This window comes from Nothobranchius furzeri, chromosome 1 (genome assembly GCF_043380555.1).
Source record: "Nothobranchius furzeri strain GRZ-AD chromosome 1, NfurGRZ-RIMD1, whole genome shotgun sequence".
Lineage (NCBI taxonomy): Eukaryota > Metazoa > Chordata > Actinopteri > Cyprinodontiformes > Nothobranchiidae > Nothobranchius > Nothobranchius furzeri.
The window spans coordinates 61,521,498-61,544,257 of NC_091741.1; the positions used below are offsets into that span (position 1 = coordinate 61,521,498).

At 39.5% G+C, this 22,760-nt stretch overlaps 1 protein-coding gene across 2 annotated transcripts in view; it reads left to right on the top strand.

Annotated features, from left to right (window-relative positions):
• Positions 1–18,912, top strand: part of rerg (RAS-like, estrogen-regulated, growth inhibitor) — a 65,327-nt gene extending 46,415 nt beyond the window's left edge. For both annotated transcript variants that reach the window (XM_015953808.3, XM_070549569.1), the window contains exons 3-5: positions 6,455–6,511; positions 13,685–13,758; positions 18,336–18,912. In XM_015953808.3, the coding sequence (XP_015809294.1) occupies positions 6,455–6,511; positions 13,685–13,758; positions 18,336–18,746 (542 nt within the window). In that variant the 3' untranslated portion in view covers positions 18,747–18,912. The remainder of the gene's footprint in view (positions 1–6,454; positions 6,512–13,684; positions 13,759–18,335) is intronic.
• Positions 18,913–22,760: the final 3,848 nt, after the last annotated feature.

Consider the following 22,760-nt stretch of genomic DNA (forward strand, 5'->3'; position numbering starts at 1 on the left):
CTGTTTTTGTGGCGAGAGGTTCTGGTCTGAATGGATCTGAGCCTTCTGCCAGATGGGAGCGAGTCGAAGAGACTGTTCAGGGTGAGACGGGTCGGCTATTATCCGACCTGCACGCTTCAATGTCCTAGAGGTGTACAGATCCTGAATGGTGGGGGGTTTGCAGCCAATGACCTTCTCTGCAGAGCGCACAACACGCTGCAGCCTCTTCTTGTCCCTGGTGGTAGCTCCAGCGTGCCATACGGTGATGGAGGAGGTGAGGATGGACTCTTTCAGCTTTACTCAGGATATTTCTGACCCCACACACACCAGGAGGCACACTCTAGACCAGTGGTCCTCAATAGGTGCCCCATGGGCCGCACATGGCCCGTGAGGCCCCCTCTTTGTGGCCCCCCAGGACAACGGGGGTGGGGTGGTGAACGGTTGGATTTAAAATGACGACTTTAGTCGTCAAAGACAGTAAATTTTTAGAAGATGTTTTTGCATTTTGAATTTTTTGTTCTTGTGAAAAGCCTTGTGGGTTTTTTTTTTATCTTGAGAGGTGCAATATAAAGATAGTTTTTTTTTTTTTTTTTCTTTTGCTTGTCCATGTAAGGCCCTAAAAACCAGAACCAGGATCTTGGAATGAACCCTGAAGTTAACCAGCAGCCAGTGAAGCTGGAGGAGAAGTGGGGTGATGTGGGTGTACTTTGACGATTTAGTCAGAAGCCGAGCACAGGCATTCTGAATCACCTGTAGACGGTTCAGACAAGTGAAAAGAGAGTTGCAGTAGTCTAAGTGGGAAGAATGAAGGTGTGGATAACAATCTCAAGTTCAGAGCAAGACAGAATGGGACTCAGCTTAGCAATGTTCCTGAGATGGAAGAAGGAAGAGAGAACATTTGTCAGAACTTTAGAATTTGGAGTTTTCATAAGCTGTAAATCATAATTATCACAATTCTAACACATGAAATATGTCACTCTATATATTAAGACTATGTCATATATTGGTTTCACCTTTTAGGTCGAATAACTGAAATACATGAGCTTTTACACCATATTTTGCATGATATTCCATTTTGTGAGTTTCACCATACACACACACAGGAATGTGCGCGCACATCACACACACACACACACACACACACACACACACACACACACACACACACACACACACACATACACACACACACACACACACTTTTGTTTTTATACAAACAATTGCTGTTAATAATTCTTTGTTATTGACACATTTTTGCTTTTGTATCATCACATCTCCTTCCTTGCTGACAGTCAGGGCATCATCTTACTAAATTTGGGTCACAATGTTCATATTGATGCAGGTTAACAAAGCCTCCTTTCAAGTGTCCGTGAAAAGCAAAAGATAGAGTTACACCTAATGAGGAGAAGACTTCACACCCCATTCGTTGTTTTGTCTACCCGGAATCCAGGAAAATTTTCGGGGCAGAAATTCAGGGCAAAATAAAAGTAAAAAAGAAAACGAATGTGCCCAGTAAAGGATCATGCATCATTCTCAACAGCATGACAAACTGCCTGCTGCTTTCCATGTACTCAGCAAAGTGTTCACCTCTTTGCCTGAAAACACATGAAGCTAGTGAACGAACGTTGGTGTTAGCTGTAGAACAAAACCAACAAAAGAGGTATGAAATACAACAAGCTGTGTCAGGATAATGGAGGCAACTTTAGTGGCCGCACAAACAAACCTGATATCGACTCTTGTCCTCAGCTAAAAGGCTGGCTTTGAGATTTAATGAAACATGACGACGTGGACACTCCAGTTGACACAACAGAGTTTCTTCCCTTCTCTCCTAGCAGTTAATTGAAAAATAGTCCTGGTAAAAATAGAAGTTTGTTCACAGTTCAGAGGAGGCTCTCTTGAGTTAAACTGTCTCATCATTGTTTTCTTCCCAAAGGGGACAGCTCAGGAGGTTCACATGAGGACACGGATATTCGCCTGGACACAAAAAGACTTCCCAGTCCATTAGGAAAATTGACAGCTCTGGTAGAGAATTTCCCTGGAAGTGTGCCAACGTTTTGCTGTTTCAGTAAGACTGTCTCTCAGTATCTTACTGACAGGCTTAGGGTTGGCAGACACGTGTGAGTCTTATGCATGAGCTAGGGCTGCAGCTTTCGATAATTTTAGTAATTGATTAATCGAATAATCGGATAATCCTTTATGTTTCCTTGAACATGTATTATGTTGTGACACAAACAAGTCTTGTGAAAGCCAACCAGTATATTTATATAACAACATGTATTTTATTCAGTTTCTTTTAATTTTCTGTCTTTACTGCAGCAGCGTGATCAGCTGAGAAGGATGGATTTGCCTGGGCCTGTCTGTCAAATGGTGCAGAGTCTTGAAATATAGAGAGAAGAAATTTAGTTTACCAGCTAACAGCTCTGATTTGTTTTTCTAACAATAAAATTAATAAACTCCAAAACAGTTGTACATTTAAATATGCTTTTCATTTTTGCCATAAAGATAAAACTGCAATATTACAAATAAAATCCCAGAAAATGTAAAACATGCGTGCAAAACCACAGCCAAAAAGCAAAGAAGTGCTTAGTGGCTTTTATCTATGAGGCGCAAAATAAAATATAATTTCTTTCTTTCTTTCTTTCTTTCTTTCTTTCTTTCTTTCTTTCTTTCTTTCTTTTTTTCTTTCTTTCTTTCTTTCTTTCTTTCTTTCTTTCTTTCTTTCTTTCTTTCTTTCTTTTTTTCTTTCTTTCTTTCTTTCTTTCTTTCTTTCTTTCTTTCTTTCTTTCTATAAACACCTACACCCACAGACATAAGCGGGCACCCACGCACAGCATAGTTACCAAACAATGACATTAGTAGTCAGCTGTAATTGACACCTGATTAAAGAAGTAACAGCAATAATCTCTTTCATGATAATATATATATATATATATATTATATATTATATATATATTATATATATATATATATATATGTATATATATATATATATATATATATATATATATATTCTAAAACCAAAAATAATGTTCTATATTACACTGTCATTCAGAATACATGCTCAAAAGGAGTAGGAAGAAGCTTCTGCTTGTTTAATCCCACCCCTTCCAACCACTGATTAGAGGTTCATTTAATTCATGTTTTCCTTAAATATATATACAATACCTTCATTAGTTTCACAATCTTAACATATTTTTATATATTTATATGTACACATCCTTGCACTACCATATAGGAGAATAATAATCAGAATAATTCAGGCATAGTCTCATTCTCATAATGACTTGCAATAAAATCATAGAAGGAAAAAAAACACTTGTTGGCTTTTAGGTGTTGCAACTAAACATTTCTCATTTTCTGTTAGCATACTGGCTAACAGTTTATCTTCATTTAAACTATAAAGCACACACATTGTCTTAGGTCTGTAGCTGATGCCTGAAACCTGGATGCTTTGTGCTGGGGATGTAGTGCTGTTGTTAATCGCTGGCCTAGCGCAATGTTAGCTTAGCGTGACGTTAGCTTAGCACTAAGCTAGCGGTCTTGTCCATCGACTTGAGTTTTAATTATTCTCACATTTTGGAAACTTTTTGGGGTTTTATCTGGGTGTTGGCACCCCTTTTGCATTCACCTTGTTGCTTGCTCTTCCAACTGTATGATCAGTTGGAGCTGCAGTAGCAGAATGAGTGCTCTAACATCAGCAGCTATCCTAACAAAGCGACTCTCTATGCCATCTGGACCGGCAGTATTCCCACTAAAGAGAGACAGTATAACTTTAAGCACTTTCTCAGAACGAATTTCAGAAAAAGAAAATCCACTGGAGCAACAGTGAGGCAAGGTGTAAGACCCTTGATGTCCTGCAGAGGCAAGGAAAGGAGTGGAAGCAAAGTGCTTACTGAATGCTTTAGCAATTTCAGCCGGGTCATCAATAAGACTCCCATTTACATTCAGATGTGAGATTTTAACATTATTTTTCCCCCTCAGGTCTTTAATTTTATCCCAGAAGCGCTTAGGGTTATTGATATCCTTATGCAAACCATTCTTATAAAAATTAGCTTTAGCATTCCTAGTCTGAGTAGTACAGAAGTTTCTTAGTTTTCTATAAACTGTCCAATACTCATGCAGATTACTAAGTTTTGCTACTTTCCACGCTTTGTCGCGCTTCTTAAATAAAGCAATTAATTCATGAGAAATCCAAGGCAAATGGCCGGCCTTAATTTTCACACTGACCCAAGGAGCATGTTTATCAAGAACCTGCGTGAACTGAGAGTGGAAAAATGCCCAAGCATCATTAACATCAGGTATAAGAAACAATCTATTCCAATTAAGAGAATGCAGCTCCTGCAAATACTGATCAGTGTTAAAAGTATGCAAGTCACGAATTCTGATAATCTTAGTTGGTGTATGTGGTAAAGATATTTTCCAAAAACAATAAATAAAAGAGTGATCACTAAAAAAGTTGTGCAAAACGCCGTAATCAGAAAATCTATCTGGGTGAGTTACTAATATCCAGTCAATGAGAGAAGAGTTTGTGGCACAAGTTCTAGCTGGCTCAGAGACCAGCTGTGTCAGATTTGAGCTATTTAAAAGAATACGTTCTGGAAGAGTAGATTCATCAAGCCAGTTAAGATTGAAGTCACCAAGTAAGATCATTTCCATTGTGTCCCCCAACGATTCAACCGTAGCTAGTAAATTTTGTATTGCTTCAAATTTTGGGGGTGGGGGGGCGATAGATATTGCCAATTATAATGTGCTTATTTCCGTTAAAAGAAATTTTAGTAAAGATGGCTTTGAAGTGAAGTGGTTTGACTGTCGGAACAATAACCTGAGAAGTTTGTAGGGTTGTAGGTGGTTTTAAAGACATGTTCAAATCATTTAGAACAGAGGAAAGAGCCGCAGCGAACTCTGCTTCAGACGCCATGTTTATGAGAAACTCAGTGTTGTGGTGTGTGATGTGTGCTCAGCGCTGATTGGCTCGGTTAGAATTCTCAGGGGGTGGGGTTATTTGAATAGAAGAGTTCCCACACGCAATGCGTCCCATAAGGAAGCATGGGGCTGGCAGGTCAGGCTAGTAGCTAGAGGGGGCAGTGGTGGTGATAGCTTTGGTTGAGAAGCCTGTTCTCACCATAATCCTTCATCGAACATTGAGCAACATTTTGGATTTGGTCACTACTGTCAGCTTATAGTGGCTGCTACTGCCACCCACTGCTGCCCCGCCCACTGATTTAACTTTTGAATCATCCTCCATTTCTACTTCTTAGCTCAGCATTGTAAGGAAACAAGAACATCAGCAACCTACACAAGTTTTTCTTCAAATACCTAAAATATTAACATGGGCAAAAAGACGTCAGTAATAGACATACATTTTGGTATTGGTACATTTTCGGTATATTACCCACCTCTAGTCAGAATTTGTATTTTTTTAGGTTTCCACCGTGGTTCACGGGGGAGATATGACAAGTTGAAAAGACATTTCACTTTCAGTTTTGAGCTAAGGCTTAAATAATATTTCGGAAGTATTTGTGAGTGCTTTCTGCATGTAGAGTTATGCATGTACTGATAAAAATTGAAAGAAAACTATACGTTCCATAGTGACATAGTGGGTCAAAGAAGAGCAGAAGCAGGGAATTAAAGACAACCTTTGTGAAAAAAATCACAAACAGAATTTTAGTAAGTTAGCATTAATTCTTAAACAATTAGCTATCTCTTGTTTCTGGTTGAGTCTAAATTTGCTTTCTTCCTAAATAACACTATTTAAGTGACATTATTAGGCCTCTGTTTAGTTGAACCAAAGTGCAGTCTCTTGCAGCTTTCAGAAAACAGGCGTTTTGCATCACTGTTTACAGACTTTGACAAAGAGCAGAGTGCTGTTTGGTTTGCGTGATAGACGGTTAATGGCAGTCTAAATCTGAGTGAGTAAAAGGAGCTGAGCATTTCCATGCAGTGAATCTCTTGTTGATGGTGAACCATTGGCACTGAGTCACCAGCTCATCAAGGACACTGTTTTTATTTTGGAGGGCAAATGCTGGAAAGGGCTTTAGAAGCTCACAAGTAACTTTTGAAAGCTGATGTTTTATCCCAAAGACTATTTGAACTCTGTGATCATCTGGGGCTGTTTGAATTGGTAGTGGCATTTAGATGAAACACGTATTAAAGTGGTTTAGATCTTTGTGGGTTATCCTCCACTGATGAGAAACTGATGTAGACATACATGTGCATATTAGGGTCACAGGTGGAAGTCATTAGCACAGTTAACACCTGTTGCTCTTGTTTATTTTTTAATCTAACTTCCAGTACATATTCCAGCCTTTTATATGGTATAAAATATTTTAAGTCTTTAACACAACACTAATACCATGTAACACATCAATACAACATTCTTTAGAAGAAGGGGTGGCAACAGTTATCAGAAAGCTCCAGTCTGCCTTATTTATTTAGATTTGAGGTTCAACTCTTTATCTTTTTTCTTCTTTTGCAGCTTTGGTGGTAAGGTTCCTGACAAGACGCTTCATCTGGGAGTACGACCCGACACTGGGTAAGGCGAAAAGGAAAAAAAGTACTTTGTTTCCAACAGATTCACATTCACTCAACATATCTATGTAGCACAATTCTGTGTTATTATGTTTGAAAATAGTTTTACTATGGCCAGACTTTTTATTACAAATGCGGAATAAAAAAGGGCACACACAAAGTGTATTTTCACCTCCCAGGATATGATCTAATTCACCTTTTTAAAGCCTGAAATATTAAATTATAATAGCAAACATGTGTGTATTCTAACTCAGGGGTGGGGAACCCTGGTCCATCAAGGGCCACTATCCAGCATATTTTAGTTTCAACCCTGCTTCAACACACCTGATTTCAATCAGCAGATGATTAACAGGTTTCTGCAGATCTTGATGAGCTGCTGAACAGGTGAATCAACCACTGAATCAGAGGTGTTGGAGCAAAGACATGCAGGATACCGGCCCTCGAGGACCAGGGTTCCCCGCGCCTGTTCTAACTGAACCAGTTATTGACTATTAGTAATATTATAACTACATGACAAGCAGTTTTATTTTATTAAATAATCATATAATTATATGACGGTACAACACATTCTCACACCAGAAGCGTTGAAAGTAATAGGAAATACTACTTGTAGATCCTCCTCTAGAGGGCAGTAGACTCTATAGGACTGGATATGGCAGATCTTTGATGAAAGTACTAATCCAAAAACTCCATCTGGATGCTTTAAGGCCAAAGGAGGTTTGATGTTATTTTGCAGCAGTTGGCCATTTGTGAGGGTGGGAACAACATTGAGGACATCACCCCCAGCAATAAACCATTGTACCACTCATTGGTACAATCCAGCCAATTCCAAAACATGTCCAGGTGGCAATCAAAGACATGTTTTTTCCCCAAACCACACTTTTCAGCACCATCTGCGAGATCTCAAGGTCAAAAATCCCTTCAATGAGTTTTGCGTCTGCCCCGGGATTTAGAGATGTTCCTAGAAAGCGTCTAGAAGAAGGTGAAGAAGCTTTACTCTGAGGCTCTTCTGCTGCTCATCTGTAAGGCTCAGTCCAGCTACCCACTGAAGGAGAATCATTCAGGATGTTGTTCTTTCTGCCATGATCCATACCTTTTAACCATACAGTAAGTAAGGGTTTTATTGGAGCAGAAACTCCAGAGCTGTGTCTTTCAGTTTAGCTCCTTCTTCATCAGAATAGACCAGATCAATGCTCAGATTACTTTATGAGAGTGATCCACTGGTCCATTTCTCCTCCATCCTACCATCACTCAGGAACAAGAGAACAACTTATTTAAGCTCCCTGCTTGGTGCATAGACTCACCCCAACACAGAAGTACAATTTCACCTTTATCTCGCAGAGAACCGAGAATCTAGATTTTTCTTTTGTTTGTGGGAGCATGTTTGAAATACGCATTTTCAAAAACATATCAAGAGTTTACTTTTTAGTGTCTTCTCCTATAATGGTTTACCTCCAATATTAGGAATCTGGTATTTTTATTTCTAAACAACGATCGCCAAAAAGGACACACTATGAATATGTATTTATATTTCGGAGCTATTGCCTGAAGTTGGCAAAATAATCGACACATAAAAAAATATGTTTCAATAAATGATACTGTAGAGATGCAATGTGGGCTTGTCAAATGTACAATTCAAAATGCAGCTGGGTTAAGTGATGTTGAGGCACAACAAAGGGCCGGCCTTTCCATTTGATGATGTTGGCTGAACCGATTTCCGAGGCAGTAATTACAGGGTGCAAAGACAAAATGTCTCATCTGTAAGGTCCTTTTTATTTCCTCACTCTACAGAACAAGTCAGTGCCTGGAAATTGTTTGCTTGGTGCTCTATTCAGTCGGATTATATCCACAACAAAATCAAACCACCCTCAGGAAATAATTTTATTTCCCTGCCACCACATGATGGTCAAGGGCTTATTGTCTAAATGTTTCCTGTCTTTTAGTGAAAACTGTTTCTGACTTTTTTAAGGATTAGCAGATAGAAATGTACCAAACATGGCTGTGCTCATACAGATGATTGTCCACTTTTTTTAGAACATTTATACTACATAAAACATCTGTGCTGTTGTGTAAGTTTCTTGTAAATGTTCCTGAAATCTGAACAACTGCTTCCTTGGTTGCAACAAGAGCTGGCGTCACAACCAAGGAGGCACAGCTTGAGGTCCATAATGGGAATAACAGCACTGTTGGTGGGTGTCTGTTACCAATCACACTGCCTAGCTAAAATTACTCATGAAGTGGTCGAAACATTATTAAAACACTATTATGGGCATATCACACAGGTAGGGGGTGAGCATACAGATTGCTGGTCTTAGAAAGTCAAGCCTGCTGCCAGAGCATGAGCTCCACTCCATCTATCTCAATGTGCCTGCCAGCGGCTCACCGTTTATCTCCATTTATTATCCACACGTTAGCCCCAGGGTTATAAACATGCCTTAGTTCTCTTTTCTACAGTAAGAATATCTGATCTTCATGCTCTGTTTCACCTCTGGCAGTTATTTCAGGGCAAAACTACCAACTTAAAGGGATATTTTTGGTCATTTTGAAGCAGGCATTCTATTATTTGATTAAAAAAAATGTAGCTGAAGGTGATAAGCTATATTAACCACAGGTTTCCCAATCGGGCACACCGTTAGAGGCCAAGGCTGCCATACAGTCAGAGCTGCCAGTTCCTGCGGCCATCAGTCGTCTTGCAAAAGGACACAACAACAGACACAGATGGAGCCAGGGTCCAAACCAGCATCCCACTGATTACAGGGGGAACTCCCTATACTCGAGCCACCATATTTAAGGACCATACCTGCTGGGGACACCACTCAAAGTGAACTAAAGTCTCTAAAGACAAAAAGGATTTCTCTAACCAAAGCAATAATGTCTAGCCATATTGGTAACAAATGAGGGGCTAATTTCCCAAAATGTTCTACTGATGTAATTTAAAGCTCTATTATTTAGAGAGGGGTTAACGGTGGCTCAGGTAGTTCTGGGTTCACCCAGAAAGTATAATAAATCATTGTAAATATTCTTATTTTGCCTTTCCTGCTATAAAGTAGTATTTGTAGTGGCAGTGCCAGCTATTTAGGAGAACTGCTGAGAGTTCAACAGAAGCTCCAATCAAAAAGGCAACATCACTCTCTTGACATCTGAGTTAGCTCTCACCAGTGGCATTCTTTGGCCACATATGGAAAGCACATTAATCAGTGGACTAATGATAAATGACATCAGTGACCATTTACCAGTGTTTACAATCTATGATTGTGAGTGTGGAAGGATAACGGACATACCAACGGAAATATATCAGACTGAAAACAGAAGAATCGATAGAAGCATTCAACAGTGATTTGCAAGCTCAAACCTGGTCACAACTGTATAATGAAACTAATGTCGACAGGGAATATGAATACTTCCTTGATGTATTTAAGTCTCTTTATGATAAACATTGTCCAATAAATACATATAATATAATAAAAAATAAAACCCAACAAACCATGGATCACAAAGGGACTGTTAAATGCTTGTAAAAAAAGAATATTCTCTATAAACAGTATATAGCAAATAGAACGATAGAGGCAGAACAAAGGTACAAAAAATATAAAGATAAACTGACTACTGTAACGAGGGTATGTAGGAAGAAATATACAAAATTATTAAATGAAAATAAAACCAATAGTAAAGGCATATGGAAATTATTGAATGACATTATTAAGAAAAATAAGGCTAGTCATAATTGTCCAGAATGTTTTATTGATGGAAATATAGTTACAAAAACCAAAAGTCAAGTGGTGGAAGGGTTCAATGAGTTCTTTGTGAATGTTGGACAAAGGCTGGCACAAGAAATTGAAGAAAACCAGCCTAAAGATGTCAAAGATATGGAAAACAATGTAGTAAAGAACTCCCACTCAATGTTCCTTAGGGCCGTTAATAAAAAAGAGATGATAGATACAGTAAATATGTTTAAAAGTAAGACATCTACTGATTGGAATGGAATAGATATGCTAATAGTCAAGAAAGTTATTAATAGTGTCACAGATCCAATGACCCATATCTGTAATCTCTCATTTTCATCTGGTGTATTCCTACAAAAAATGAAAATGGCTAAAGTCATACCATTATTTAAAGCAGGAGGCAAACAACTTTTTACAAACTACAGGCCTGTATCATTATTGTGCCAGTTTTCTAAAATACTCGAAAAATTATTTAATAACAGGCTAGAAGAATTTATTGAACAATTTAATTTGCTGTCAGAAAGCCAGTATGGCTTCAGGAAAAATAGATCATCCGCTGTATAGCATTAATGGAATTAATAGAAGTCACAAATTGCATGGATAAAAACATACATGTTTTTTTTATTGATCTCAGAAAAGCATTTGATACTACAGACCATGACATACTATTTACGAAAATGGAAAGATATGGCATTAGAGGGGTGGTTTTGGATTGGTTAAAAAGTTATAGGGGAAACAGACAACAGTTTGTACAAATGGGAGATGTCATGTCCAACTGTCTCGACATAACTGTTGGTGTACCACAAGGGTCAGTACTGGGCCCTAAGTTATTTATTATGTATATAAATGACTTAGTTATGGTTTCAAAAAAATTAAAATTTGTTTTGTTTGCAGACGACACCAATGCTCTTTGTTCTGGGGAAAATATACAGCAATTATTGGGAGAAGTGAGGACTGAAATGAGTAAGTCAAAAGAACGGTTCAGCTTGAACAAATTATCATTAAACTTGGACAAGACCAAAGTCATTTTGTTTGGAAATCGAAGAGTGGACTCTGAAATAAAACTGATGTTAGAAAATGTAAGAATAGAGAGAGTTTATGAAACTAAATTTCTGGGGGTTATCCTAGACCATAATATTAGCTGGAAACCACATTTTAAATATGTACAAACAAAATTGGCAAAGAGCATTGGTGTTTTGGGTAAAATAAAACATTTACTGAATCAAGAATCATTGTTTATTCTGTTTTCATCACTGGTAATGCCATACTTGAATTACTGTGTGGAAGTTTGGGGAAACACATACCTGAGTAATCTACAATCACTATCCATACTGCAAAAACGAGCAATAAGGATAGTATATAATGTGGAATATAGGGAATACACAACAACACTGTTTTTAAAATTGCAAGTGTTAAAATTTATTTATCTGATGAAGTTTAAAACCACAGTAATCATGTTTAAGGCAAGAAATAAACTACTTCCATGTAATATACAGAAAATGTTTAATGATAAAGACGATGGGTACAATTTAAGAGGGGCATTAAATAAAAAAAAAACTGAGTTCGGACAACAAAGAGGAGTATGTGTACAACAATATGTGGGGTTGAATTATGGAACAATTTGAGTGAAGATTTGAAAAAAAAAAGTGTAAAGGTAAATCAATTTATATTTATATATGAGTTTATATTTTGAAACAAGACATGTAACTTTTGACAGCTGCCCCACAGAAACATGCTCTTTGTCCCGTATTTTATTAGTTTGGATAATCTCCCATCGGTGAATTCAGTGATGAATACACTGGGGTGGGTGGACGTGGGCAGATTGACTACTGTTCCAGCTGACAGCAATGGCTCCCAAAAATAAACAGTCCCACATGTCACAGTGTGAGACTGAAGAGATGCTGCTCATGCGTCCAACCAAACAGCTGCACAAGCTCCTCTGGCTCTTAGCGGTATTTAATCACATACATCACAGGATACACAGTTTATTCTCAGGAAAGTCGATTCCACCTGGGACCCAGCAGGGGGAGAGTGCAGAATCAACCATCCAGTCACGGACAATCTCTCTGGCAGGTCTTTGTCAACTTTAGGATTTTAATTCAAAGCAATTTAACTATACACAGTGAAATTTTAAAGCATTAAGTATATCAGACCACACATTTGGATACTTGCAGTCAAATTAATCTCATTAATTTTGTACTGAGTGTGAAAACAAGAAAAAAGCTAAATTGGTAGATGGCACCATCTAGTGGCTGACAAGCATATCACACTCCTTCCGTTTTTTGAAGATGGCAACTTCACCTTTCTGTTTATAAATGTGCTTCTGTAGCCGACAAACAGAGCTAAAACACGTTGTTTTACGAGTATTAATCTCATGTTGTGTTCTCATATATTTATATTTTAGAGACTTACTTGTCCGTGAAAAGTGCATCAACTCTGCATCAGCCGAGGTATTCCTTAAATTTGAAGTAAGTAAGCGGTAGTTTAATGCTATTGGTTAGTTCTGGCTGGCGCTCAGTTTCCTATTGCACGGAGCTCTGCTTACATTATATCACAGTACATGATAAGATAATCACTTTTACGGATTTCTGACAAATCATACATCATTTCTGAAAGGGGAAAACTCTGGAAAGATACTTTTATTTTGCATGTTAAAGGGAAACAGCCTAAAATAAACTGAAATACATTTAACCTTGTAGATCATTTTTGCAAATTGGCATTAAAACCACTTCTGAGCTAAAGTGATCAGGATTTGTTCCTTCATCAAACCCTGCCAGTCCCAGCCCTGTATCCGTTTTTAAAGGGTTTATCAAATGCCTCCGTTTGACCTTGAACACCACCTGAACCCAGCATATAATTAGACTTTTGGTTCGTTGGTGCAAAGCTCTGTTTTAAAAGAAAACTGCACAGTTTTTGCATTGAGAAATGTATAATGGCTGATAATGATGGTGTTCTCTGAAAGCTTTTGAGATTTCTTCCATCTGATTTGGGATGAAAGGGAACAGAGTTCTGTTTTGTTATCCAGCAGCTCTCAGTCTCCCTCAATGCTGCTTGACTACACACTGGAAAAACACAGGCTCTGAAATGCAAGAAAATTATTTGGTTATACAAGAAAAATGGAAATAATTTCACACTTTTTCAAACAGATCAGTGTCTGTCTGAGGCAGACAGGAGCCAGCACATCATCAGAGAAAAATACCTAATAAATTAATAGAGAAAGAGAGGCATGCCAGTCATAAATACATTTATCATATTTCCGGTATCTAAGAGGTTACATTTGAAAGATTCCAACATAAAATCCTGATGTCCACCAGAAAGAGTGATTTAGTAGCTTAAAATGCAAAATAATGAGTTTTCCTCCCACGTTTGGATTCATCACCTTCATCAAACGGTGATTCATAGCTGTGCTGAATTTCTGGAAAAACCATCCTCTTGTTTGTTTTTGTACCCCACAGAATCCACGTATCGCCATCAAGCCAACATTGATGATGAAGTTGTCACCATGGAGATTCTGGACACTGCAGGACAGGTGAGAGATATTATCCACTAAATCCTAATTTCCAGTTTGACTAAGGTCATATTCTAATTATGTGATGAATTTAATGGTCTGTTTCTTTTACTGAAGAACATGCATTCCTCACGAGGTCCAGTCAAATCAATGAGTGGCAATAGAAGCCACTATCCTGTCTCTTTAATAACATTGTGCAGGAGCACAGTGACAGATTGGATAATTGCTCCAACGTGTTTCAATCATTTCCATTTCTCTGACATGTGGTCTCCAAGGTCAGACTGGCTAGATGGTATTTTAGTCGGATGGAAGGTTAGAAATTATTTTTATTTAAAACTTTATTTGTGCTTTAAATTTTTTGCTATCAGTTGTGAAATGATCAATTTTTATGAATTTAAAATTTACTGTAAATAATCTGTTGTCCGTCACCATCAGTGGCTCCCTCCCTCAACTTTCTTCTGTTTACTTTCAATATTGGCTTGTCTTGTTCCTTAACCTGAAGTTGAATGCAGCCAAAATTTAATTTATCTTTTTCATGAATGACAAATATTTGTTGCTGACATCCCAGATCTACAGAAACTCATCCATGTGTTCATCTCCAGCAGGCTGGATTATTGCAATGGTCTTTATTTGGTCTTCCCAAAAATGCTGTGAAACAAATGCAGCTTATTCAGAATGCTGCTGCTTGAGTCTTAACAAGAACCAAGAGAACCAAGCACATCACTCCTGGTCTTAAATCTCAACACTGGTTTCTTGTAAACCACAGATTCTAATTCAAAGTGCTACTACTAGTTTATAAATCACTCTGTGGCATGGGGCCAGAATACATGTTGGAGCTCCTTCCTGTTCATACCCAGCAGGGCTCTGAGATCCTTATGGTCAGCTGGTAGAACCCGGGTCAGAACCAAACAGGATGAAGCTGCCTTTAGCTACTATGCTGCACACAGATTGAATCAGCTTCACAATGACCTCAAATGTGCCCCAACCCTAGTAACTTCTAAATCTAAATAGAAAACGTTCATGCATTCATCAGCCTTTGAATGAATGCTTCTTATGCTACACTTTCTGTACTGTAACTTCTCACCCTTTGGCCTTTTTTTAATTAATTACTTACATCTAATTTTATTAGTATATTTTTAACTTTGATTTTATAATCTGCTATTATGTTTTTTGACGTTGAGTTTAATGTTTTATGTTTTTGCTAGCCTAGCCTGCCAGACTCCTCCTCTGTTTAATTCTACACAGAGAAAAGGTCTGGTAACTAACCCCACCCCCTGAGAATTCTAACCGAGCCAATCACTACAGAGCAGAGCACATCTGGTTACTCAAAGGCAGGCACATGAGAGGCGGGATTAACCAGCTCAAACATAACCAATCTGAAAAAAGACGAAGATGCTGACTGTACCGCTGTAGTTTTTAGCTGTAGTCAAAAATGGCGTCTGGCGACGGTGCAAACATCTTTAGAAGAAGTGCTTGTAGCACTTCTACTTGTTGTTTTAAAGACATGTCCAAGTCATTTAGAACAGAGGAAATAGCCGCAGCAAACTCCGCTTCAGTCACCATGTTTATGACAAACTTGGGTTGTGGTGTGTGACGTATGCTGCTCCGTGCTGATTGGCTCAGTTAGAATTCTCAGGGGGTGGGGTTATTTGAATAGGAGCGTTCCCAGACCCTTTCTCTGTGCAGAACTGAACAGAGGAGGAGTCTGGCAGGCCAGGCTATGTTTTTGCTGATCTTGCATTTGATTTTAGCAACTTTTGATCTTTAATTGGACTACGATGATCCAGTTTCTGAATGCACCTGGGCAGCTGTTTACCACTTTGATTTGCCTTGTATTACCAGCTATGGAACTCATGATTAAGAACGTCTTTTTTAATAATAATAATAATAATTATCAGCAATACTCAAATGGTGGCCCGCGAGCCCTCTCTTTGTGGCCCCCAAATCCTGCACGCACCCCCCGCCCCCACCCCCACCCCCGATGGCCGACAGGGAGGTGTAGGATAGAGCTGAGGAAAAGAATCAAATAATCAATGCATCGAGATGCGGACATAAAGAATTCTGCATCATAGAAAAGTAGTCATAATCAATTATAGTGGAATGTAGTTTTGTTATTTTAACGGCGGCACCAGCGTAGCATCCAGATATGTGTGTTCTCCACGTTTACCGGGTAGGAAACTTTGGTCTGCCTTAAAAGGCAGGGCTGAGTGCTGGAGTTATAACCTGAGATTGAACCGAATCCGCCCGATCGGTTCTGTTGGATTTGGGCCTTGAATGATGTTAATTGAGCGGGTTGTTGCGCTGCGCTCGCTCGATCAGCGACTGAGAGAGAGAGGGGTGGGGATAGACTGTCTGCTCACACAAAAGAGAGGATCAAGGACGCTCCTCCAAACACGCGTTATTATTTTCATAATTTCATTATTGTTTCTCCTGGAAGCGCTCAGTCACTCAGACCGAGTACTGTGATGCCGGGAGGTCTGGTCTTGGGGAGGGAGCGGGGTCAGTGCCGACGGCTGCAGCGTAATCATCTGTTTCTTTTATTTAGGGACACGAAGTTAAAAGGAGAGAGAAATAGAAGATAGAAGTTTTTGTTCCACTTTGTTCTTTTGTTTCATGATGATAAACTGATGTTAAATTCAACTTAAAGAGAAACTGGGCAGAAGCTTTGGTTTATTTTAGGTTACAGGAGGTCTTGTTTCCTATCTGCCCCTCCAGAGACAGCATGGACATGAAGGTTACATGGTGAGGGCCACACAGGACAGGTTAGTGCAGTCTTACAGCCGAGCTGGAGGGGGACAGGTGTTGTCCTTCTTTATAATGCAAGCTTGTGTGCTATGTGCATTACAGCCAGCGGTCCAAACAGCAGCAGCACAAGCGCCCTCCGTCCGGCCCTCTTGCTTCTGAGTCTTGTGAGTGGCCCTCGGACCATTATAATTGAGGACCCCTGATAATTATGATGATGATTATTATTTATCTGTGGCCATTTACAGAACACTAGCCAGGCTTTGTTTTCTGGGTACGTATGGACGTCATTTCATTCTCACTTTACGTTTTGGTCAAAAACAAAAATCCACCAAAAATTAGACAGAATCAAATTTTAGGAGGGCATGTTGGACATTAGTTACCAAATCATGTGAGGATCAAGATTCAAACTGTTTACTCATGTGTGTAAAAATGACCATAAGCCCTTGGTGGCTCCGCCTCCTTTCTGTCTCCTGCATGGAGACGTTAAATTGTTGGTAGAAGATTTGTTGGCTGTATGTGAGAGTGAGTGGCACTTGAAGATGGTAATTTCCTGCAGCCCAGCAGGACTGCTGCCACGTTCAGACCATGAGGGAGAGCTTGTGTAAGTCCTCAGGCTGAAGATAAATATGCTGCAGTGCTGCGTAGGTGTACTGTTGAAGGCTGATTTCCCCTGCTACACTTCAGCCCAGTCAGTCTTCTCTGTCTCATTACACTGTGGACTATTTTCAGCTGGCATTAGCTCAAATGTTTCCAGACATGACTGCTCTGGATGTCAAGTTCCTCCTCTCCAGTTCTGTCAAAGCCAACAGTGGTAGGTCTTCCTTCCACTGATTACCTCACAAAGTCCAGGTTAACATAAATTCATCCTTTCTATGGAGGAAGCTTTCTTCTACTCAAACCAGAATTAAGAATCGGTATAAAGAAGAAGAAGAAAATATCATTTCGCGCCTCTCAAGATAAAAATCACGAGGCACTTATGAGTCGACTCTGTCCATCTTCATCAGATTAGAAGCACGTGTTGGATCATCCCTCAGATTTACAAAAGCTGGAGTGATCAGGAGCCGAACTGAACTTAAACGCATAAACCTGAACAATTCCTATACATACAAATAGAATCAAATAGGAAATAGTTAATAAGTTTAACAACATGAAGTCATAAAGGTACTCGCAGAGAAATTGTTTGGCAGACATTTTGAATGATGTTGATTCCAAAAGGTTGAAGTTCATCCAGTTACTTTATTCCAAGAGTTTCATTATGTTTCTTAAAATTCTTGTACATTTTAATTAAATCCCTAAACCTGGTCTATACAGGTGCAACTGGAAAAATTTGAATATATAGATGAGTGCATTTATGTCAGTATCCAGCATGTTTTAGTGGTTTCTGAGATTCAACACACGATTCACCTGTGTAGCAGCTCATCAGGCTTCGCAGAAGCCTGTTAATCACCTGCTGATTGAAATCAGGTGTGTTGAAACATGCTGGATACCGGTCCCCCAGACCTGGAACTGAATTCTGCTTTAGATGATCTCTTGGTCTAATATGAATTACTGAAATTAATGGACTTTGCACTATATTCAAAATTTGAGTTTCATCTGTATTTTATGAATGTCAATATTTAGTGCTTTTATTGTTGCTTTATTATTATTATCAAAACATCTGAATCTACTCATCCAATAGCGAAATCATTAATAAACTCTCACTTTCTGCTGTTTTTCCATATGTTAACTTGATGTTTCACAAACACTTGCTCAAGAAAACTGGATTTCTCTAAAGTTCCAGGGAATTTAAAACATAAAATCCACAAAATGTGAAATGAGTCTTTTTAACACAATTTTTCTGGTCTCGTTCACAGGAAGACATCCAGCAGAAGGAGGGTCACATGCGATGGGGTGACGGCTTCGTCATAGTCTATGACATCACAGACAGGGGGAGCTTTGAGGAGGTAGCCCCTCTTCGAAGCCTTGTAGAGGATGTCAAGAAGCCGAAGAACGTTCCTTTAGTTCTGGTGGGCAATAAGTGTGACCTGGACCATGTCCGTCAGGTTTCCACAGAGGAAGGAGAGCGGCTGGCCGCAGAGATGGCCTGTGCCTTCTACGAGTGTTCAGCCTGTGCTGATGAAGGGGGCGTCGTCGCTGAAGCCTTCCATGAGCTATGCAGGGAGGTGAGACGACGCAAAGCCGTCCAGGGCAAGGCCAGACGCCGCAGCTCCACGACCCACGTCAAACAGGCCATCAACAAGATGCTGACCAAGATCAGCAGCTAGGGCAGAGACATCCATATTACTGTCTGGTGTTTAAGATCCAAACGTGCACGTTTCTCATGGAAAAGGTTGGGACAATTAATAGCTTTAAAACATGAGGTGTGGCTGGTTTGTTGTGGAGTAGTTCTTTGTTGTTCTGTAATAATTTTATCTTGAACAAGCCCCAAGTGCAATGTTGCTCCTCGTTGGAAGAGGTCAAAGAACTGAGCAGGATTATTAATACATTTAATATAAACCTTTAAACTAATTGGCATCTCGGAGATTCTGGTCAAGTTCAGGTTTCTTTTACCGTTTCACATCACTCGCATTCACCTATTTGTCCAAAGATGATACATGAATAATGTCAGATGTAATTTACAGAAAATCTAATAATATTGATAATAGACAACAAAATTTAAGGTTCCCTCTTATTAACTTCTCACACCCACATTAGATCCAACAAAGGAGGTCTATCATTGGATGAGGGTGGTGCTAATGTAGGGCTGGGCGTGCAGTTCATCACAATAATGATAAATGGATGATAACTACAGGCTGCACAGGGGTGCAGTGGTTAGTACTTTTGCCTTGCAGCAAGCAGGTCCTGAGTTCGTATGCCAGCCTGGGGTCTCTCTGCAAGCAGTTTGCATGTTCTCCCTGTGCATACTTGGGCTCTCACCGGGTGCTCCGGCTTCCTCCCACAGTCCAGAAACATTACTGCCAGGTTAACTGTTCTCTCAAAATTGTCCTAAGATGTGCATGTGTGCTTGGTTGTTTGTCCTGCGTGTCTTTGTGTTGCCCTGCGATGGGCAACCTGTCCAGGTTGTACCCCGCCCGCATGCCCGAAGCAAGGTAGGTAGGTTTTAACTGTTGCAAATCTGCAACGCCTGCCTCCAGAGGGTTAAAACACTGAACAAATCGACGTTAGCAAAATTGCTAAATTTGTGGTTTATCACCCTCCTCTTACCTTATGTGCATTAATCATGTCAATCCTTGGCAAACCCCCCAGTTTCATCATCTATTCTTCAAGAAGACCTTGTGATAAAGTAATTTTTTTGATAGGACCTGTTCTTTATTGGTGTGTCAATCTTTCTTTGTTTGAGAGAAACCAGCAAAGGAGCTTATGAGTGGTTGTAGTTACTGCAGGCTCTGAACAGACAACATCGCATTCTGGAGATTTTCTGCATGGCAGCATCTCACACTGCTGCAGTGTAGGCGCCTTGAGCTGAAGATGTTGAAATGTATAAGCTGTCTGATAAAAACATCTATAATTAAAATATGATGTATTCTACCAGTTATTTTTTTGATGAGTTTGTGTTTAATCGACATTATTTGATACATACACTAAATAAACCTAACACTTTTTTCACGAGTTGAACAAAAAAAATCTGAAACAATTTCTAAATACACAAAAGACCCATTACTCTCAACTATTGTTGACAAATGTGTCTAAATCTGTCAGTGAGCACTTCCTTTTGCTGAGATAATCCATCCCACTCATGTGTGGCACATCAACGTGCTGATAGGACAGCATGAATTTAGCACAGGTGTGCCTTACCCTTTCTTTACACCAGACATTAAAGCATGGCGAAATGGCCGCAAAATGTACTACGCAGCAATTAGCTGCTGTTATATTGGACGAGTTTCCTTCCACGGGATGCCAAGTGTGACATTTTGGACACGTCCCAGAGGCGAAGGGATGCTATCATTATGTTTCAGGTTTGTTTAACGTGCTATGCTTCTATAACATGTGAAACTCTGAAGTTTTTTATATGGACTTCTGAAATCACGTGTGGTGTTGCAATTCTCCCGTGATTTTGTGATCAGCTCTGTGGAAAACTTTCACTCCCAGTACCTTTTTGTGCCAGAGTCACTCAATTCAATTCAAGTTTATTTATATAGCGCCAAATCACGACAAGAGTCGTCTCAAGGCACTTCACATACAGTAGTAAATGTTCCAATTCAGGTCAGTTCATTTAGCCAATCAGTAAAAAGTTTCCTATATAAGGAACCCAGCAAATTGCATCAAGTCACTGACCAGTGTCAGAGTCTTTACAGCGATCCTCTTACTAAGCAAGCATTTAGCGACAGTGGAGAGGAAAACTCCCTTGTAACAGGAAGAAACCTCCAGAGGATCCTGGCTCAGTATAAGCAGCCATCCGCCACGACTCACTGGTGATCGAGAAGACAGAGCAGACACATACACACACACACCATATATACCAAGTAATGTTTCTATGGTTACATTGTGATTTCTTAGTAAATATTCTATTTGATGAGAGATATCCTAGTGAATCTATAATTAAACAGGTAAACTAGTAGTAGCACATTCAATGTCAAAGAAAGTAAAGTGTTATTATCAGGAGAGGGAGAATGTTTAAATGGTTAGCAGCAGTGTTCAAGACGATGGCCCCCACCATGAGGGCACCAGAGCTCAGCAGAACACCATTGCAGCTTCTTCTGGGGTGAAAAACACTTAGAGGAAAAAATAAAGTTAACAGCTGAAATAGCAGGAAATAATAAAGTTAAAGAGCAGATTGTAGAAGAAAGTAGTTGAGTGTGGAAAGTGGTCAGTGTATCCTCCAGCAGTCTAAGCCTATAGCAGCATAACTACAGAGATAACTCTGGATAACCTAGCCTTTTAGATGGAGGCATGTTGGAGTCAGGGCAAGAGAGAGCCGTCTTTACCGACTGTACACTCCACCTCCCTCTACTCCCCCACTTGTCCAGATCTGGGCTAACATCAGATTTTGACCATAGGCCCTATCAAATAAAAATGTTTTAAGCCTAGTCTTAAAAGTAGACAAGGTGTCTGCCTCACGGACTAATGCTGGGAGCTGGTTCCACAAGAGAGGAGCCTGATAGCTAAAAGACTCCCAACTCCTGGTTGGGAATGAGCTGGCAGGTAAATCACCGCTAATACATTGCACACCACTTTTGCGTCTGGTAGAAAGAAAGGCTTACACTTTGACCAGGTTTACTTGATCACTGGTCAGTAATTTAGATGTAACATTTGAGGAAGCCAGGGCTTCAAAATCCAAGAATAGCCATAAAGATGATTTCAAATGGCAATATATGTTCCTTTAAATGTGTGGTATAAAAATCAATGAGCTTTTCTTCATCCTTTCAATGTTGCAGCCAAGAAAAGCAAAGCGGAGGATCACTCACTTCTGACGGTGGACTATAATAAAAAAGGAAACCTCCCAAACTACGCCTTATTACATCAGAAAGAACACGGAAACAACAAAAAGCTCTCTTCGGTTTGGATGAATCAGTAGGGAGAAGTCAGAAAATGACTGGAGTCCTACATCTTCTCACAAGCAAGAAAATAAACTCCTCCTTATCTTGGCCAATTTATGGATTTCTCATCGATGGAGAATGAACTCTTAATGAAAGTTCCTTCCTCGAAATAAAGAGAGATTTGGCTGTAAAACCATGGACAAAGTGTTCTTCTTGTCATTCCCACTAGCTCCTGTCGCTCTGCAGTAGTTCTGAATCCTGCTGAAAATTGGACCAGTTAAAAGGTTCATCCTTCAGAACTGATGACTCAGACACACAATGATCTCTGCAGCAGACAACCCACGAGTAGTTTGCTGCTCAGAGACTTGGCTTAAAGCCTCCACACATCAGAAAACATAAATAACAAAACCAAATATAAAAAACTGGTTTGTTCATGCTGCAGCTCAGCTTTCAATGGAAAGTATTTACTGGAAAGAATAACCGCGAACAATCACAAAACAGTTGAACTCTCCCATTGAGAACATTCTTTCCACAGGGAATCAGGTCAGGTTGATGTAGAACATTTTACATGGGGGACAAATGAGGTGAAAAAACTTTAGGCAGGCTGGCAATGCTGGACTTCCTCACTGAACTGTGTGAAAGTACCCTAGATGGAGTCAACAAAATATCCACCTGAACCCTTTCACATATCTATTAGTGTCTTTAGATTGTCAAATAAAGCAGACGATTTAAGTCTGGATAAGAAAAGAATGTTCCACAAAATACAGAATATGGAAATCTCGCAAGATAAAATGTGACTTC